This window comes from Geospiza fortis, unplaced genomic scaffold (genome assembly GCF_000277835.1).
Source record: "Geospiza fortis unplaced genomic scaffold, GeoFor_1.0 scaffold237, whole genome shotgun sequence".
Classification (NCBI taxonomy): domain Eukaryota; kingdom Metazoa; phylum Chordata; class Aves; order Passeriformes; family Thraupidae; genus Geospiza; species Geospiza fortis.
Window position 1 is genome coordinate 4,207,474 of NW_005054319.1, and position 13,059 is coordinate 4,220,532.

Here is a 13,059-nt window from a genome sequence, read left to right on the forward strand (position 1 = left end):
ACTTATATGCAAGTATACAATTTTCTGGAAAAGATAAGAGTTTTGGAATTGTGTAAGGGTATCTGGAAATACTTCTCAGTTTCTTTATAATTTCAGAGAGTTGGAAGAAGGCCATCTTTCTGAGTATTCAGTCAGATGGCTAGGAGACATTAGTGGTCTAATTAATACATGTGGGTTTTTGGGAGGTTTTTGTGACTAAAAATAAACAAAATTTGGTAATTTATCACTTCACAAAATACATGTTTATACTAGGTGTGTTTTCATTGCCAGTAGTTTTAAAGCTGCAGTCTGCCAGCTGTTTTCCTGCACAGTAGTGACTGGAGATGTTCAGTTGTCCTTGGGTGTCTGATGTAATTAGTCGTCTTCCCCCTACAGGAATATTATTTCTTGTTTTTCAAGATGAATGTGTTTTACATGTGAACTTTCTTTCTTTGCAGTGCTGTAGGTAAAACATGCCTACTCATCAGTTACACAACCAATGCATTTCCTGGAGAGTACATACCCACGGTGTAAGTACTTGTAAAATGCGAAGAACTCATTCCTGTCAGCTTCTCAGTGCCTGCTGCCATTCCAGATTCCTTAACTGAATTGTTTGATTTGGCTGCAAGCACCCTTCAGGTGTGTGTGAGGAACACTCGGAGCTTTTACTGTAGCACAGCCACACACACCAGTGCTTGCTGATGGTCCCTCACTTTTGGCTCAGTTTTGGCTCTCTGTGCCCTCTGGGCCTGGCTGATTTGGGACTAACATTTGTTAACATTTTACCAGAGGTTGTTCTCTTCCAAAATAGTGTGTTTCTGTCTCTAATGTCATTCATAATAAGCAGTCCCAAGGCTGAACAGCTTGTAAAACACTATATCATAGTCAGAAATAGTCGTCTTACATGGCTGGTGATTTTTTTGTTTATTTGTTCCTTCCACTTTTTGTGCTACTGCCAATCCTGTGCTAAGCCAGCCACGGCTTTTTGGCTCCTCAGGCGAGACTGTGGAGACTCATTTATTCTGGTGCTTCCCTTTTTCATTCACATAAGGGTTTGTCAGTATCAGTATTAGTGCAGTTCTCTTTTCCAGGGCCTGTTGGGTGTGTTTTATACATGTACAGCTTCTTTGCCCTTTTCAGATGTCTCTGTATTTTCATCTGGCTATGCTGCTCTCTGAAGTTTTTTCAGACAACAAAATACATTCTAATGATGTTTATAAATGACTTTTGTTACCTGTCCAAGGCCTTGTCGCCTTAGTTACTGCTGTTTCCTCTTTTTTGGTCTTAAATTCAAGTTTTTGCATTACAGTGACTTGTGTTCCCAGTGAACTTAAAACCTTTGCACCCACAGCAGTGATGATATAGAAACGATGCCTCCACTGGCCCCTGGTTATGAGCTTTGATATTTCATTGGAGGGAATTTGATTAGCAGGATTAATTAGCTTTTTTCTTACCTACTGTTGTCATTACGGATTTCTTGGTTGTTGCTCCTGTATCTTCGGTTCTAAATCTCCCACCATGAGACAGATTAACTTGCTGAGTGTCCCACTAAGACTGGAAAGTGCTTGCTAAGTACATCACCTGCTTTCCTGTACTCGCTGGGATTAACACTTCCTTTGGAAGAGCCATGACAGATCACTTCTGCTCAGACTAGACCAAGTCTGTTGTGTGTAATTTTTTATTCCATTACCCAATGTCACGCTTGTTATTTAAAGAACAACTTTACAGTCTCTGGGGAGCTGACGGATGCAATGAAAATGTTCCCTTCCCCACTTTTCCCAGTTTTTCCCTCTGTGAGGGAAAAATCCTTGGGTGCCTTATTTTACTGCAAGCTAATGCAGCTAACTCTCTCTTTATTTTTAGTTTTGACAACTACTCTGCCAATGTAATGGTTGATGGAAAACCGGTCAACCTGGGTTTGTGGGACACAGCTGGACAAGAGGACTATGACAGACTACGTCCACTCTCCTACCCACAAACAGTAAGAGCTGCAGGGTGAAACCAGAGCAGTCTCTACAGCCTTGTAACATAAAGCATTTTTCTTTTTGAACAAGGCCAACATTGTCACACCTGGAATTGTATTTATTAGTAACGTTGACCCTTTTTCATTTCTTGTGCTGTAGCTGTCATTTATAAACTCTGGGGTGTGTGCAGTTGTAAAAAAGTTAAAATTTGCATGCCCTGTGTATTTGCGTGCACTGGTACTTGTTGGATTTTGTGCAGCTGCAGCCTCAAAATTGTCTAGAATGCCTGATTTAAAATAAAAAAACAAACCACCCTGAAACTAGCTCAAAAAATCTCGGTGAATATTCCCATCAGCTAGTCCGTTGATTTTAAGGTTAGCATGCCTGCCAAAGGCAGGGTTTGTTTTTGGTTTTAGGCCATGTTTGGCTGCAACCTGACACTGTCACTGCTAAGCACTTGATATTGTTTAGTCTGTGTGGAGATGTTCTACATGTGAAAGAGGCAGCCCTGAATGAAGAGATTATTGCTATTGACAGAGGCTGTGGTGTCCCAGCTTTCCAGTACTCGAACCCGTGGTTATTTTACTGTTTGCTGTAGCTGTGCTGTGACATCGATACAAATGTGCTTCTGTCTGCCCTGTGTCAAATGGTTAAGTCCTGCCTGCATATCCTGCATCTTTCCATGTTCAAGGAGAACACTGAAGTGATCTGCTTTCTTCTTTCCAGTGTGACTTCAGCTACAGTTCATCTTTGTAAAGGTGGTTTTGTAATCTGTTTAGAGCAGTGGCTTTTACCTGATGGAGCTGCACTATAAGTAAAGAAAGGGTAATTTGCAGGGTTTTTTTTGGCACTGATTACTCTTGCTGTTGACTGTCAAATATATGTTAAATGCTAGTAATGTAAAATGCAAAATTGTTTCACTCTACAGCATAACTGCTCTTGAATAATGTGAATCCTATTTAAGGAACTCTGGTGCTATTTTCAGTAATCTTTCGTTAATTCACTGCTCACTAACTTACAGTCATTAGGCTTCCCCATCAGTTATGATACACAAAATTGATATGAATTTGCCAGTGAATATGAATTTGGATATGAATGTGGGCAACTATAGTTGAAATGTCAGAAATACCTGTCTATTTTAGGAGAGACAATGGAAAGCTGGTTTTCTCTAATACTTAGATATCTATAGGATACTTAAAACTTCAGTTTTGCTTAACATCATAAAAATATTTTCCAAAAATTAGAAGAAGGTATGTTGAAAGATCTTTAGTAGGAACAGAATGTCTGTGACAAAGGGACAGAATGCATATATATGTCTTCAGCCTGCCAAAGTAACTGTGGCTTTCTGGTAGACTACAAAATAATTCCTTGTCTAAGTGTCCTAGGGAAAAAGTGTTGTCTGTGCAAGGATGTATAACTGCTCAGTCCAGTTATTTTTGAAGTACTTTCAGTTATTTGGATGGGTTTTTTGCAGCAGAAAATGAAATGGGGCTGTAAGTCTTCAAGTTCTTGTGAAGAAGTCTTCAGATTTCAGACTTGTGCAGTATCAAAGATTCATCACCCCCACAAAACTAAGAAAAAGCACTGAGGAAGAGAACAGTGGTGCTGACGAAACCTGACTTTTTTTAGGATCTGTGTTCAGCCTCTCTTTTCCTTCAATGTGCTATTTAAAACTCAGCCCTTGCATGTTCTCATGGTCCTGCTTTCCCCATTTGTGCCCCTGAAGGATGTTTGGGGCAAGGTGAAAGCAGCAGGTGTTGGTTCCTTGGGCAGTGTGTGCTGAGATCAGTGACCCAGCAGTTAACAGCTGGTAACCTCACAGTGAGGCATTAATTTGTATCTTTTTCTCCTTATTCATATTTTTATTTTATTCCTTAAAACATACAGGAATTTAATATCTTCTCTTTAATGCATGTGAAATCTACTACTATTTCCAAATATTTGGGGAAGGAAAAAGTTGGGACAGAAAAAGTGGTCATGTCTGTTTCCTCAGGAGACCAAACCAAAGAGAAATTGTTAGTTGGGTGCTTTTTGGGAGAGGTTTGATCTTGCAGGTTTCCCCTGACAGTGCAGAACTGGTTTCTGGGGAAGGCTGGTGTCTGCTCTGGGTGCAGCTGGTTGTGCTGAATTACAGGGCAGCGTCTCTCTTAAGAAGAAAATCCTCCTTGAGAATATCTGTGAGCAGAAATTGCTGACTGAAAACATTTTCCCTTAAATCCATTTGGGGAGTAACTTTATCTCCTACTGTTATTAGGTTGGAGGAAGCAATGGTAAGAATATATCTTCCAGTCTGACAGATCAACCTATTGCCGTATGTAAAACTTTAAATAAACTTCAGTTCCAAGTTCTGTCATCTTGTCTTGCCTATGATAGTGATAAATTGGCCCCTATTTTTTGAACAGATACTTTCCTTGGAACTATCAAATTGCTAGATCTGAGAACTCTGTTACCAAATTTGTATGAATTGCTAAGATAAAATATTTTCTTGAAAACAAATAGCTTTTCCTTTTAGTGTGCAAGACACCTGAGATCTTCCAATAATTCCTTGTGGTTACACCAAATCTTTTGATCTCTGGAGCTAGTGGAGGAGAGAATCTCCTCTAGTGCAGCCCTTGAGTCCCCACAAACCAGCAGAATTGGAAAACAGAAGTAGTGGCCATAGTATCACATTATTTGATGTTGTTTCTTTCTTCTTCTGGGACGCTGCTACGGAAACTTGGGGTGATGCATGAACAACTGGGTTGCAAGTGCTTAGCAGTGAGATGTCAGCTGCTGACCTAACAAAATGCCTTGAAATGCAGCACAATCAACTAACACTCTGCACTGCCTGATTCTGTAGCACGTTTGGTACTGCAATAAGTACGGATGCAGAGGTAGGTTGGGGAGAGTTGGGCTTGTTTGGGAGACACCTACTGAGTTTTGGGTCATACAGCAAGTTTACATCAACCCAGATGGAGGAAATGAGTGTTGGGGTTATTCTGAATGCCTGCAGACCTGGAGTGTGTCATCTGTGAAACCTGAATTGTATCCTGTGGTTACTATCAACACATGCTCTGAAATGGTTTTACCTGCTCTTACTTAAAATCTTTTGCCTTCAGAAAAGCAAGATGTGCAAGATCCCTAAAAATACCCATTTTTTCTGCTTTCTCATTATTTAGAAAGGAAAGGGAGGAACTTGGAGATTTTTAATGCCCTTTTCAATCCTAATTTGGTTATAGAGAAGTTCTTAATCTTTTTTTTTACTGGCATTCAGTAGGAGTGAAGTTCTGTAAGTTCAACAAGCTGCTTTTGATTTGGAAGCAATAATTGTAGAAATTCTTGTGTACATTTTTTTTTAAATTTCATACCATTGAAATTGGCCTTGCAATTTAAGACTACTTTAGAGTTGTGTATTAACAGGTAACACTTTGCAACACCCTATGCTGATGAGGTCAGTGAAGAAGAAGTGACATTTAGAGGGAAAAACCCTTGAAAGACATTATTAGTGTCCTAGTTGCTGGCTACTGCAATAGCTGATTATAAATTTGACTGCAATCTATTTGTTATTTTCCCCCCTTTCTCTCTGGCTGCTTGTAGCTGCCTGGGAGTGGATTTCCCACTGGGAAAGCTGCCTCTGATTATCATGTGCAACTGTATTGCTGACCTTGCCTTTTGCAAGTGTGGTAGAACTGGCACATCATGGAGATACTGATGATATTGGCCTGTTCATGACACTGTATAGTGGCTTCTCTGTTGGGCTGACTCTATCACCTTGTTTTGTAGGATGTCTTCTTAATCTGCTTTTCCCTCGTGAGCCCAGCTTCCTTTGAAAATGTCCGTGCTAAGGTAAGGACGAGCTTGTACTGTTTTATTTCTGAAAGTTCTTCATACTGTTCACTTTACAGCAGAGCTTGGAAAATATTAGGTGCTTTTTTAAAATTGTTTTTCCCACAGGCCCCATGAAATGCAGTTTGGAAAAGCAGAAATCCATTTGTCTAACTTGTGAGTCATGGAAGTTTAGGGCACATGAACACTTCAGTACGAATTGTTCCTTGATGCATTGATAACAGTAATTTAAGTGTTCAGCCAGCAAGGTGCTGGGATCACAAACGGGAGCTTTCCTTTTAGTACAGTTTGAAAAAAAAAAGAGTTTTAAAACAAATGCATGTAAAAATTGGGTTGATAGCACTTGTTCCTTGCATCAGGCATCCTTCTGCACGTGCTCTGTGACTGGGAGTATTCCATGGCCTCAGACAACTCAGCTGCACAAGGAGGTGTCTCCATGGGCAAGGAGGGGTCAGGGTATTTCTGGTGTGAGGGAAATACAGCCCTTAATGGGCTACATTTTAAAGTATATGGAAATAGCTGCTGGCTTCACTAACAGTGACGTGCCCTTTTCTAATCCTGCCCTGATGGGATCTGGGTGCTCCCTCTGCTCCGACTGACCCAAAGTGAAGGCCTGGGAGCTTTCAGCTGTGATGTTCCAGGGCCTCCAGGGAACTCAGCCCCCACACGAGACCCCATTGTTGATTTGTGTTTTTCAGTGGTATCCTGAGGTGCGGCACCACTGTCCCAACACCCCCATCATCCTCGTGGGCACCAAGCTGGACCTGCGGGATGACAAGGACACCATTGAGAAGCTGAAGGAGAAGAAGCTGACGCCCATCACCTACCCACAGGGCCTTGCCATGGCAAAAGAGATCGGTATGGCAGCAGGGGGGGTATTGGTGGCTGGATCTAGGCTGTGTTTGTGGAAGACCTTGTACCTTAATTAAATGGCGTGCCTGGCTTTTGTTGTGGAGCCAGCTGGGAGCAGAGCTGCTCTGTAACTGTGTCTCTGCTTCCCCCAGGCGCAGTGAAATATCTCGAATGCTCAGCACTTACGCAGCGAGGCCTCAAGACAGTGTTTGATGAAGCCATCCGAGCAGTGCTGTGCCCCCCTCCTGTAAAGAAGAGGAAGAGAAAATGTCTGCTGCTGTAAACTCACCCTCCCCCAGCCCATCGACCCTGTGCTTTGCTCATACAATGGAGCATTCACATGCCAATTTTTTCTGTTATAAATTAGTTCTCTTCCATCAATTCTTCAACCAATTGACAATTTCATGGTTTCATTTGTTTAAAGTATGACCCTTACCTTGCATCCTTCTAAGAGCAAACTCCTGAAAAGACACACCTATGTAAAGCCTTATTTTTAAAATCCTCTTCTTGCTCAATTAAATGTTGCCAAACTATCTGCTGAACTAAGTCGCATTGTTGTGCTACAAACACTAAGCACTAAACTGTTTTTTAAAGATTCTTCTTGAAAATGACTCTAATTTCTGGTAGGAAATGCAAAATCTCTTTCTAGTTTTTCACAGTAAGTAACAGTACCGGGGAATTAGCAGAACATTGTGCTCTAATGTATTTTATTCTGAACTGTTTTGCCAGCACAGCTGTTGCCTGGTGGTGCATCCAGCACCCATCTCTGGCAATGACTGCCACGCCTGAGTCACAGTGTAAATGCTTTATCATTGGTAAGGGCTTGGTTGCAATCTAGTTCTTGCTGCTGTGATTGGAAAATTAACTATTCTCACTGAAGTGTATCTAGTCCTTTAAACAGCATTGTGTTGTGATAAATAAATGGAATATTGGGTTGGATCAGGAGATAGTGCCAGACAGTATTTTGACACTGTACAGCTGACTTACACTACACTGCCAGAGTAGCTCAGCAACCATTTTCCCAGAGGTGCAGTAGTGGAGAGAGGTTGATGTTCATGGGTAAATTCCTTTGAATTTCAAGTAGGGCATTCATGGTAGGTACAATTCTGAATCAGTCATTCCCACTTTTATGTAGTAAATGCTTTTCTTGTAGAATCTCTTCTTATTGAGCAATATAACTTGTATTTTTAAACCTTCTGATTGATAGAAGTTTGCTTTTTTCCTCTTTTTTTTTTTTTTTAGAGTAGAATGTTCAAGCATATCCTGATTTTCCTGTTATTTCTGACCCAGTAAGTTATGCTTTCTGAGGAGCTTTTAGTCTATTAACTAGGTGTAAAAATCATGTGAAGCAGCTTTACACATTTTAGTAATTTTTATATTTTAAACTTCTGTAACTGACAAACCTTTCAGCCATCACTATTTGCAAGGTCCCCCACTGTAACATGACTAATGCAGCCAAGTGTTCTTTCTGTCACTCCATGTGCAGCAGCGATCGCGTAACGGTAACTTGGGTCTGTGAGGTTCTGTAATTAGTGCTCATGTTCTGTACCTTCCAAAGTGGCAGGAATAGGATGTTGACCTACACCCTTTCAACCACTAAAGCAAAATTTAAAAATAAAAGTTGCAAAATTGTGAAGTTTTTACATTGATCTTTTGCTAATGCAATTGGCAGTATGTTTTGCATGTATGACTTAATAAATCCTTGAATCATAAGTGTGGTAATGTTTGAGTTTCTGAGCCAGTGTTTCATTCCTGTGCCACTCTGAGCACACATTCCTGTTCCGTGCCAGCAGCCCTGTGTGCACGTGTCTGCTCAGGGCCAGTGTGCAAAGCCCAGGCTGGCAGTGCTCCCCTGAGAACCCAAACTAAACCCAGCACTTGGCAGCAGCTCTGCAGAGGCCTTGCCCTCTCAGTGCAGTTGTTACAGCTCCTGCTGCTGCTTGTGCAGTGCCCTAAAGCTGCTGGCAGCCAGGGCCAGGTTCTCTGTTCCACTGCCCTCTATGCAAACAGAAATCCCTTTGCTCTGAACCGGTCACAGTTTGTGCTTAAATGGCCCAGATTCCAGGCTTTTATTGAAAGCCCTGCTCTGTGTGCTGCCTCCCCTCCTCCGGAGTGGCTGCACCCAAGGCTGGGGCTCTGGCACCCCACAGGCCCCAAAAGCAGCAGGGTCCCTCCTGCTGCTGCCTGACCTCACTGCTCTGACAGCCAGCACTGTCCTTGCACAGGAGCCAAAGTTTTATTTAATTTTGTCTCCATATCGAGTATCACAGCAGGAACATCCACACAGTTAATTCTCAACCACATCATAATTTACTTACATCAATTTCTTTTAAATAAATGCTGCTGAGCCTTAAAAAGGAAAAAAGAATTAAAATAGTTACACACTAGAAACAAGGAATCCACTTTTTAGAAATCATTACAACTGGTTACACGTTCTTGGCAGAATCAGAGTGGTGCTCAGTAGCTGGAGCTAGAGCAGGTGACCAACATGATGCCAGGGCCTGAATGTTATTTTTTTTTTCCTTCTCATTAAGTAGTTTTAGTTTAAAATCAATAAAAGCAGTGATGTAGATCAACACATACAAAAGACAGGTAGATTAAAGAATATTGCACATGTATATCCAAGCAGCACTTGACCACAACAAGCCCTCCCCTGCAACCCTGGGATCCCAGCACAATCTGTAAGAAAAAATAGTGCAATCACTGAGCCTGCCTGGGCTGGGCTCACTCTCACCCTGCAGCCCTGAGCTGCAGCCCCTGGGCTCTGCCACGGCCCAGGCAGCCAGGGAGGGACAGGGAGCAGAATGGAGCTGCAGGTGCTGGATGAGCTCTGGCAAGGCTCTGCTCTGCCCCGTGGTTCTCACACATTCACTTTGGTCAGCGTTCAGCTGCTGTGCCAGCGCACACAGGCTGGGCTGGAGCTCCTCATCCTGATCCCTTCTGGGCAAGCCCAGCCTTCAGCACAGAGCCACAATCTGTGCTTTCACCAGCACAACATTCCCCGAGTGCTGCAGAGGCAAGGGCACTAACACCCTTGTTCATTTTATGCAATGTGAGAAAAGTACTGAAATCCACTTAAGCATGAAAGTGGAAAGTGTCCTGAATACCTGAAACCTGCAAAAAAGCCCCCAGGTCCTCCTGGAGCTGTGGTTATACTGCACTGGGGTTGTATTCTCGTGTTTGACAAGACAGACACGATCCATGTTCCTGAGACAAACTGTTCAGAGCTTTGAGCACAACATCTGGCATGTGGTCTGTGATCATCTTGGGACTTATTAAAATGCTGCTGAAGACGGTTTCATTTGACCATCGTGCCGTGTATTTAATATCTGAAGAACACAACCTAGGGAAAAAACACACAATAAAAACAAAATGGCTCTGTCAGAACTGGAACAGGCAACCTGGAGGCTCTGGACATGGCTGAGGGAGGAACTGGAACCCTCTCAGAGCAGCAGGTGAGATCCCAGAGAGCTGCAGGTCTGCCCTTCAGCAAACAGCAAAATTGCTGCCATGAAGTGTCCCTGAGGGCAGAACTGCACCACATTACATTGTGCTTTAACAGGGAAAGAAGCCACCATAGATGAAATAATTCTGCTCCCAAAAACACAGAATAGAGCCTGAGCAAGGAGGGGGAGGGCATTGAACACTGCACATTCATGTGGTTAATGTCAAATTTAGGCAATAAATCACAGTGGTATCAATAGGAGACCAGGCAATACATTTAATGCTGCACATAGGATGCACCAGTCTGTAAAATCAAATCCCAAATACACGATGGGGGCTCTGGTGTGCTAGGCCTACTTAGAAAAACTCCCACTATTAACTGCTGTGCTATGGAGTAATAAAAATTAAAAGAAAAGAAATTAGCTCAATAAAGCAGAAGAGCAGCCATTGGGAAAACCTGCTCAGGTCAGAGGTGTTCAAGTGTCTAACTTATAAAATCAGTATTAAAATTCTTAGAAATTAAAGATGTGCAGCTTAAACAAAACACTGATCTACTGAATGGGAGGAAAGAAGTGAATTTCTTCTCCAATCCTTTTTTTTCCTCTCTGTAAGGGGCAATTTCCCTTTTCTTCTGTAAGATAGACTTGTGCAAGTTAAAAATGCTCTGATTTCTGTTTCACAACATGAGAGGCTATCAGGGCCTGCCTGGCTTATGGGCTGTTTCACATTGCTTTGTCTAAAAAAACCCAACATCAACAAAAAAACACACAAAAAAACCACCTGAACACAACACTGCCCCAACAAAGCCACAATCCTCACCCTTCCAGCAGTTTCAGCTTTCTGGTGTCTTTGTCTCAGCTTCCTGCATCCACAGAAAAGCAGCAAGTGACAGGAAAATCTACAGACTACGTGGAGAAACACTGGGTACTGGGGCAGCACTACAGGCACTACTGCACCTCCTTCTCATCACCAACACCCAGGGGACTGCTCAGGAATGAGGAATTGTTACCACTCCACCTCTACCAGGACACTGCAGATCTGCAGTCTCGGGCAGAAACTGCCACCTGGCAAAGCTGAGCTTGCCAAGTTTGGGTTTAAAGTCCTCACTTCAGCAGCTGCAATAAACGGCCGGATAAGGCAATAAAGAGAACAGGGTCCAGGGCTTGAAGTGAAACAGACAGAAGCTGGGAGACAGAATAGAAACTGAAAACTGGGTAACGTGCAATAACCAAAACTGGGTACTGGAGATGCACAGAGCTGGAAATGGGCACTTTGAAAGGGACAAGGAGCTGTAAGTGGACTTCAGGGAACAGGAGAGTGGTATTCATTATTCCACTTACCTTTTAGAGCTGCATTCTTCAACAACATGGATAATCTTTCCAGGCAGATACAGATGAGGATACTGAGGGGGTGAATTCAAGTGTGGCTCCTCCTCGAGGGCGTTGTACGAAGGTGATCGATGAACCATTAAACTCTCCTCGGCCAGGAGGGGCTGGGTCAGGGCATCCTGGTTCCTCCCATCCAGCTCTGTGGGGAAATCATCAGGATCTCCTCCAAACACCTCATACCAACATCCCCGCAGCAAAATCTGGTACTGAAATCAGAGAGAACAGTTGAAGTCTGGCATCCCTTTAGGTAACTTATTCTAGTTGTGTGCTTGCACACACTTCATCTGAAAATACAACTAAAAGATTAAAAATTACTTGATGCACATGCTCCCCAAATTTTGTTTGATAATGATCTCCTTCCCAATTTTTCCTCACAGTAACATTAATTTCAGCAGTATGGATCCTTAGCCTCCAGTAACACTACAGAAAACATTACCATCTTTACCAGCTGAATTATTCCATGTGGATTCTTGCTCTGCAGGTTTAACTTTTCTTGCACCTGTAACTTCTACCTGTCCATTACCTTATTCTGTATTTATGAGGTCACACAGACCCTCTGCTGATCCCAAGGACTACACTGAAATTTTGGGGCATGGCAGATTCAAATTCAGATGCTCAAAAATGGCAGTTCTGAATCTTTAGGCCACACCTCTGCATGTCCAGTACCACCCTGCCTGACACCACCTGATCCAGCACATTCAAAACTGTTTCCCACTAACCGTAAAAAGAGGTAAAGATTTAACGCTGTAACAGAGAAATATTTGCTCTCCAAATGAATTCTGACAATAAAATATAAGTGAAATCAACAATTTGCTTACCTACTGGTACTAGTTATTACACTATTAAAGTAAGTAATCTTACTAACTTTTTGTAATTTTAGCTGTTTGGGGGTTTTTTCCCCATTTTTGTTTTTTAGTAGTTTCCTTTTATCAGCCAAACTAGCAAACAGATAATTTCAGGCCTTTGATGTTGTAAACTGGTATACTGGGAGTCTTACTGAATCCTAATATCCAACAACACAACTTTACAGGATAGGAGACTAACACAAATGTCACTGAATTAAATGCAAACAATTTTGTTCTGAAACACAACTGTAACTCGGTTTTAAGATCAAAAATACACACACCAGCAGTCACTGCATTAAATTTGGGGCTTAACCCAGGTAACAATTCCACAATTCTAACCAGGAACTGCATTTGGTTACCTTGGGCCTGTTGCAGTTTGCCACAATTCTCACTATTCTTCTCTTTAAATCCTCCATGTTGGGCATACTTAACCTGTTTAAACACACAGAACAAAGTAAAGCAAAGCCTCCTATTGTCTACTATCAAACACATCTCCAAACACCAATTTAAAAGTATTTTCATCTCACCTTGCAACAAGGTCTTTTCCAACAATGACTGAAATGATGAAATTCTTAGTGTAGTCTGCAAGTGATTTGCTTAAAAAAAAGAAGAAAAAAAAAAGGCAGTTTAGATACACTAAGGAGATAACCACACTTTAGTTTTAGGATGATCATAACAATTCAGTAGAAATACAAGCATGTGGCAGCACCATTTGCAGTCAGTGGCTCAGTGGGTGTTCAGACCTTCCTCCTGAAGGCAACA

At 42.1% G+C, this 13,059-nt stretch overlaps 2 protein-coding genes across 2 annotated transcripts in view; one reads left to right on the forward strand and one right to left on the reverse strand.

The window, feature by feature from the left end:
* The first annotated feature begins 437 nt into the window (after positions 1-437).
* On the forward strand, positions 438-8,333 carry RAC1 (Rac family small GTPase 1). Its single transcript, XM_014306795.2, has 5 exons — positions 438-509; positions 1,843-1,960; positions 5,706-5,768; positions 6,467-6,626; positions 6,773-8,333. Exons 2-5 carry the CDS (start codon positions 1,868-1,870, stop codon positions 6,901-6,903), a joined length of 447 nt encoding a protein of 148 aa, XP_014162270.1. The 5' UTR covers positions 438-509; positions 1,843-1,867; the 3' UTR covers positions 6,904-8,333.
* A 499-nt stretch (positions 8,334-8,832) lies between these two features.
* Positions 8,833-13,059, reverse strand: part of DAGLB (diacylglycerol lipase beta) — a 13,722-nt gene continuing 9,495 nt past the window's right edge. Inside the window, exons 13-16 of the mRNA XM_014306812.2 lie at positions 12,825-12,893; positions 12,657-12,729; positions 11,405-11,658; positions 8,833-9,963 (exon numbers count right to left, since the gene is read on the reverse strand). Of these exons, the coding sequence (XP_014162287.2) occupies positions 9,771-9,963; positions 11,405-11,658; positions 12,657-12,729; positions 12,825-12,893 (589 nt within the window). The 3' untranslated portion in view covers positions 8,833-9,770. The remainder of the gene's footprint in view (positions 9,964-11,404; positions 11,659-12,656; positions 12,730-12,824; positions 12,894-13,059) is intronic.

What these genes read in the sequence shown, in the direction of transcription:
- RAC1 (XM_014306795.2), top strand. Translation starts at nt 1,868, where the DNA reads ATGGTTGATGGAAAACCGGTCAACCTGGGTTTGTGGGACACAGCTGGA. An exon ending in TTGAAAATGTCCGTGCTAAG is followed by an intron (nt 5,769 to 6,466) that starts GTAAGGACGAGC and finishes TGTGTTTTTCAG; the next exon opens with TGGTATCCTGAGGTGCGGCA. An exon ending in TGCCATGGCAAAAGAGATCG is followed by an intron (nt 6,627 to 6,772) that starts GTATGGCAGCAG and finishes TGCTTCCCCCAG; the next exon opens with GCGCAGTGAAATATCTCGAA.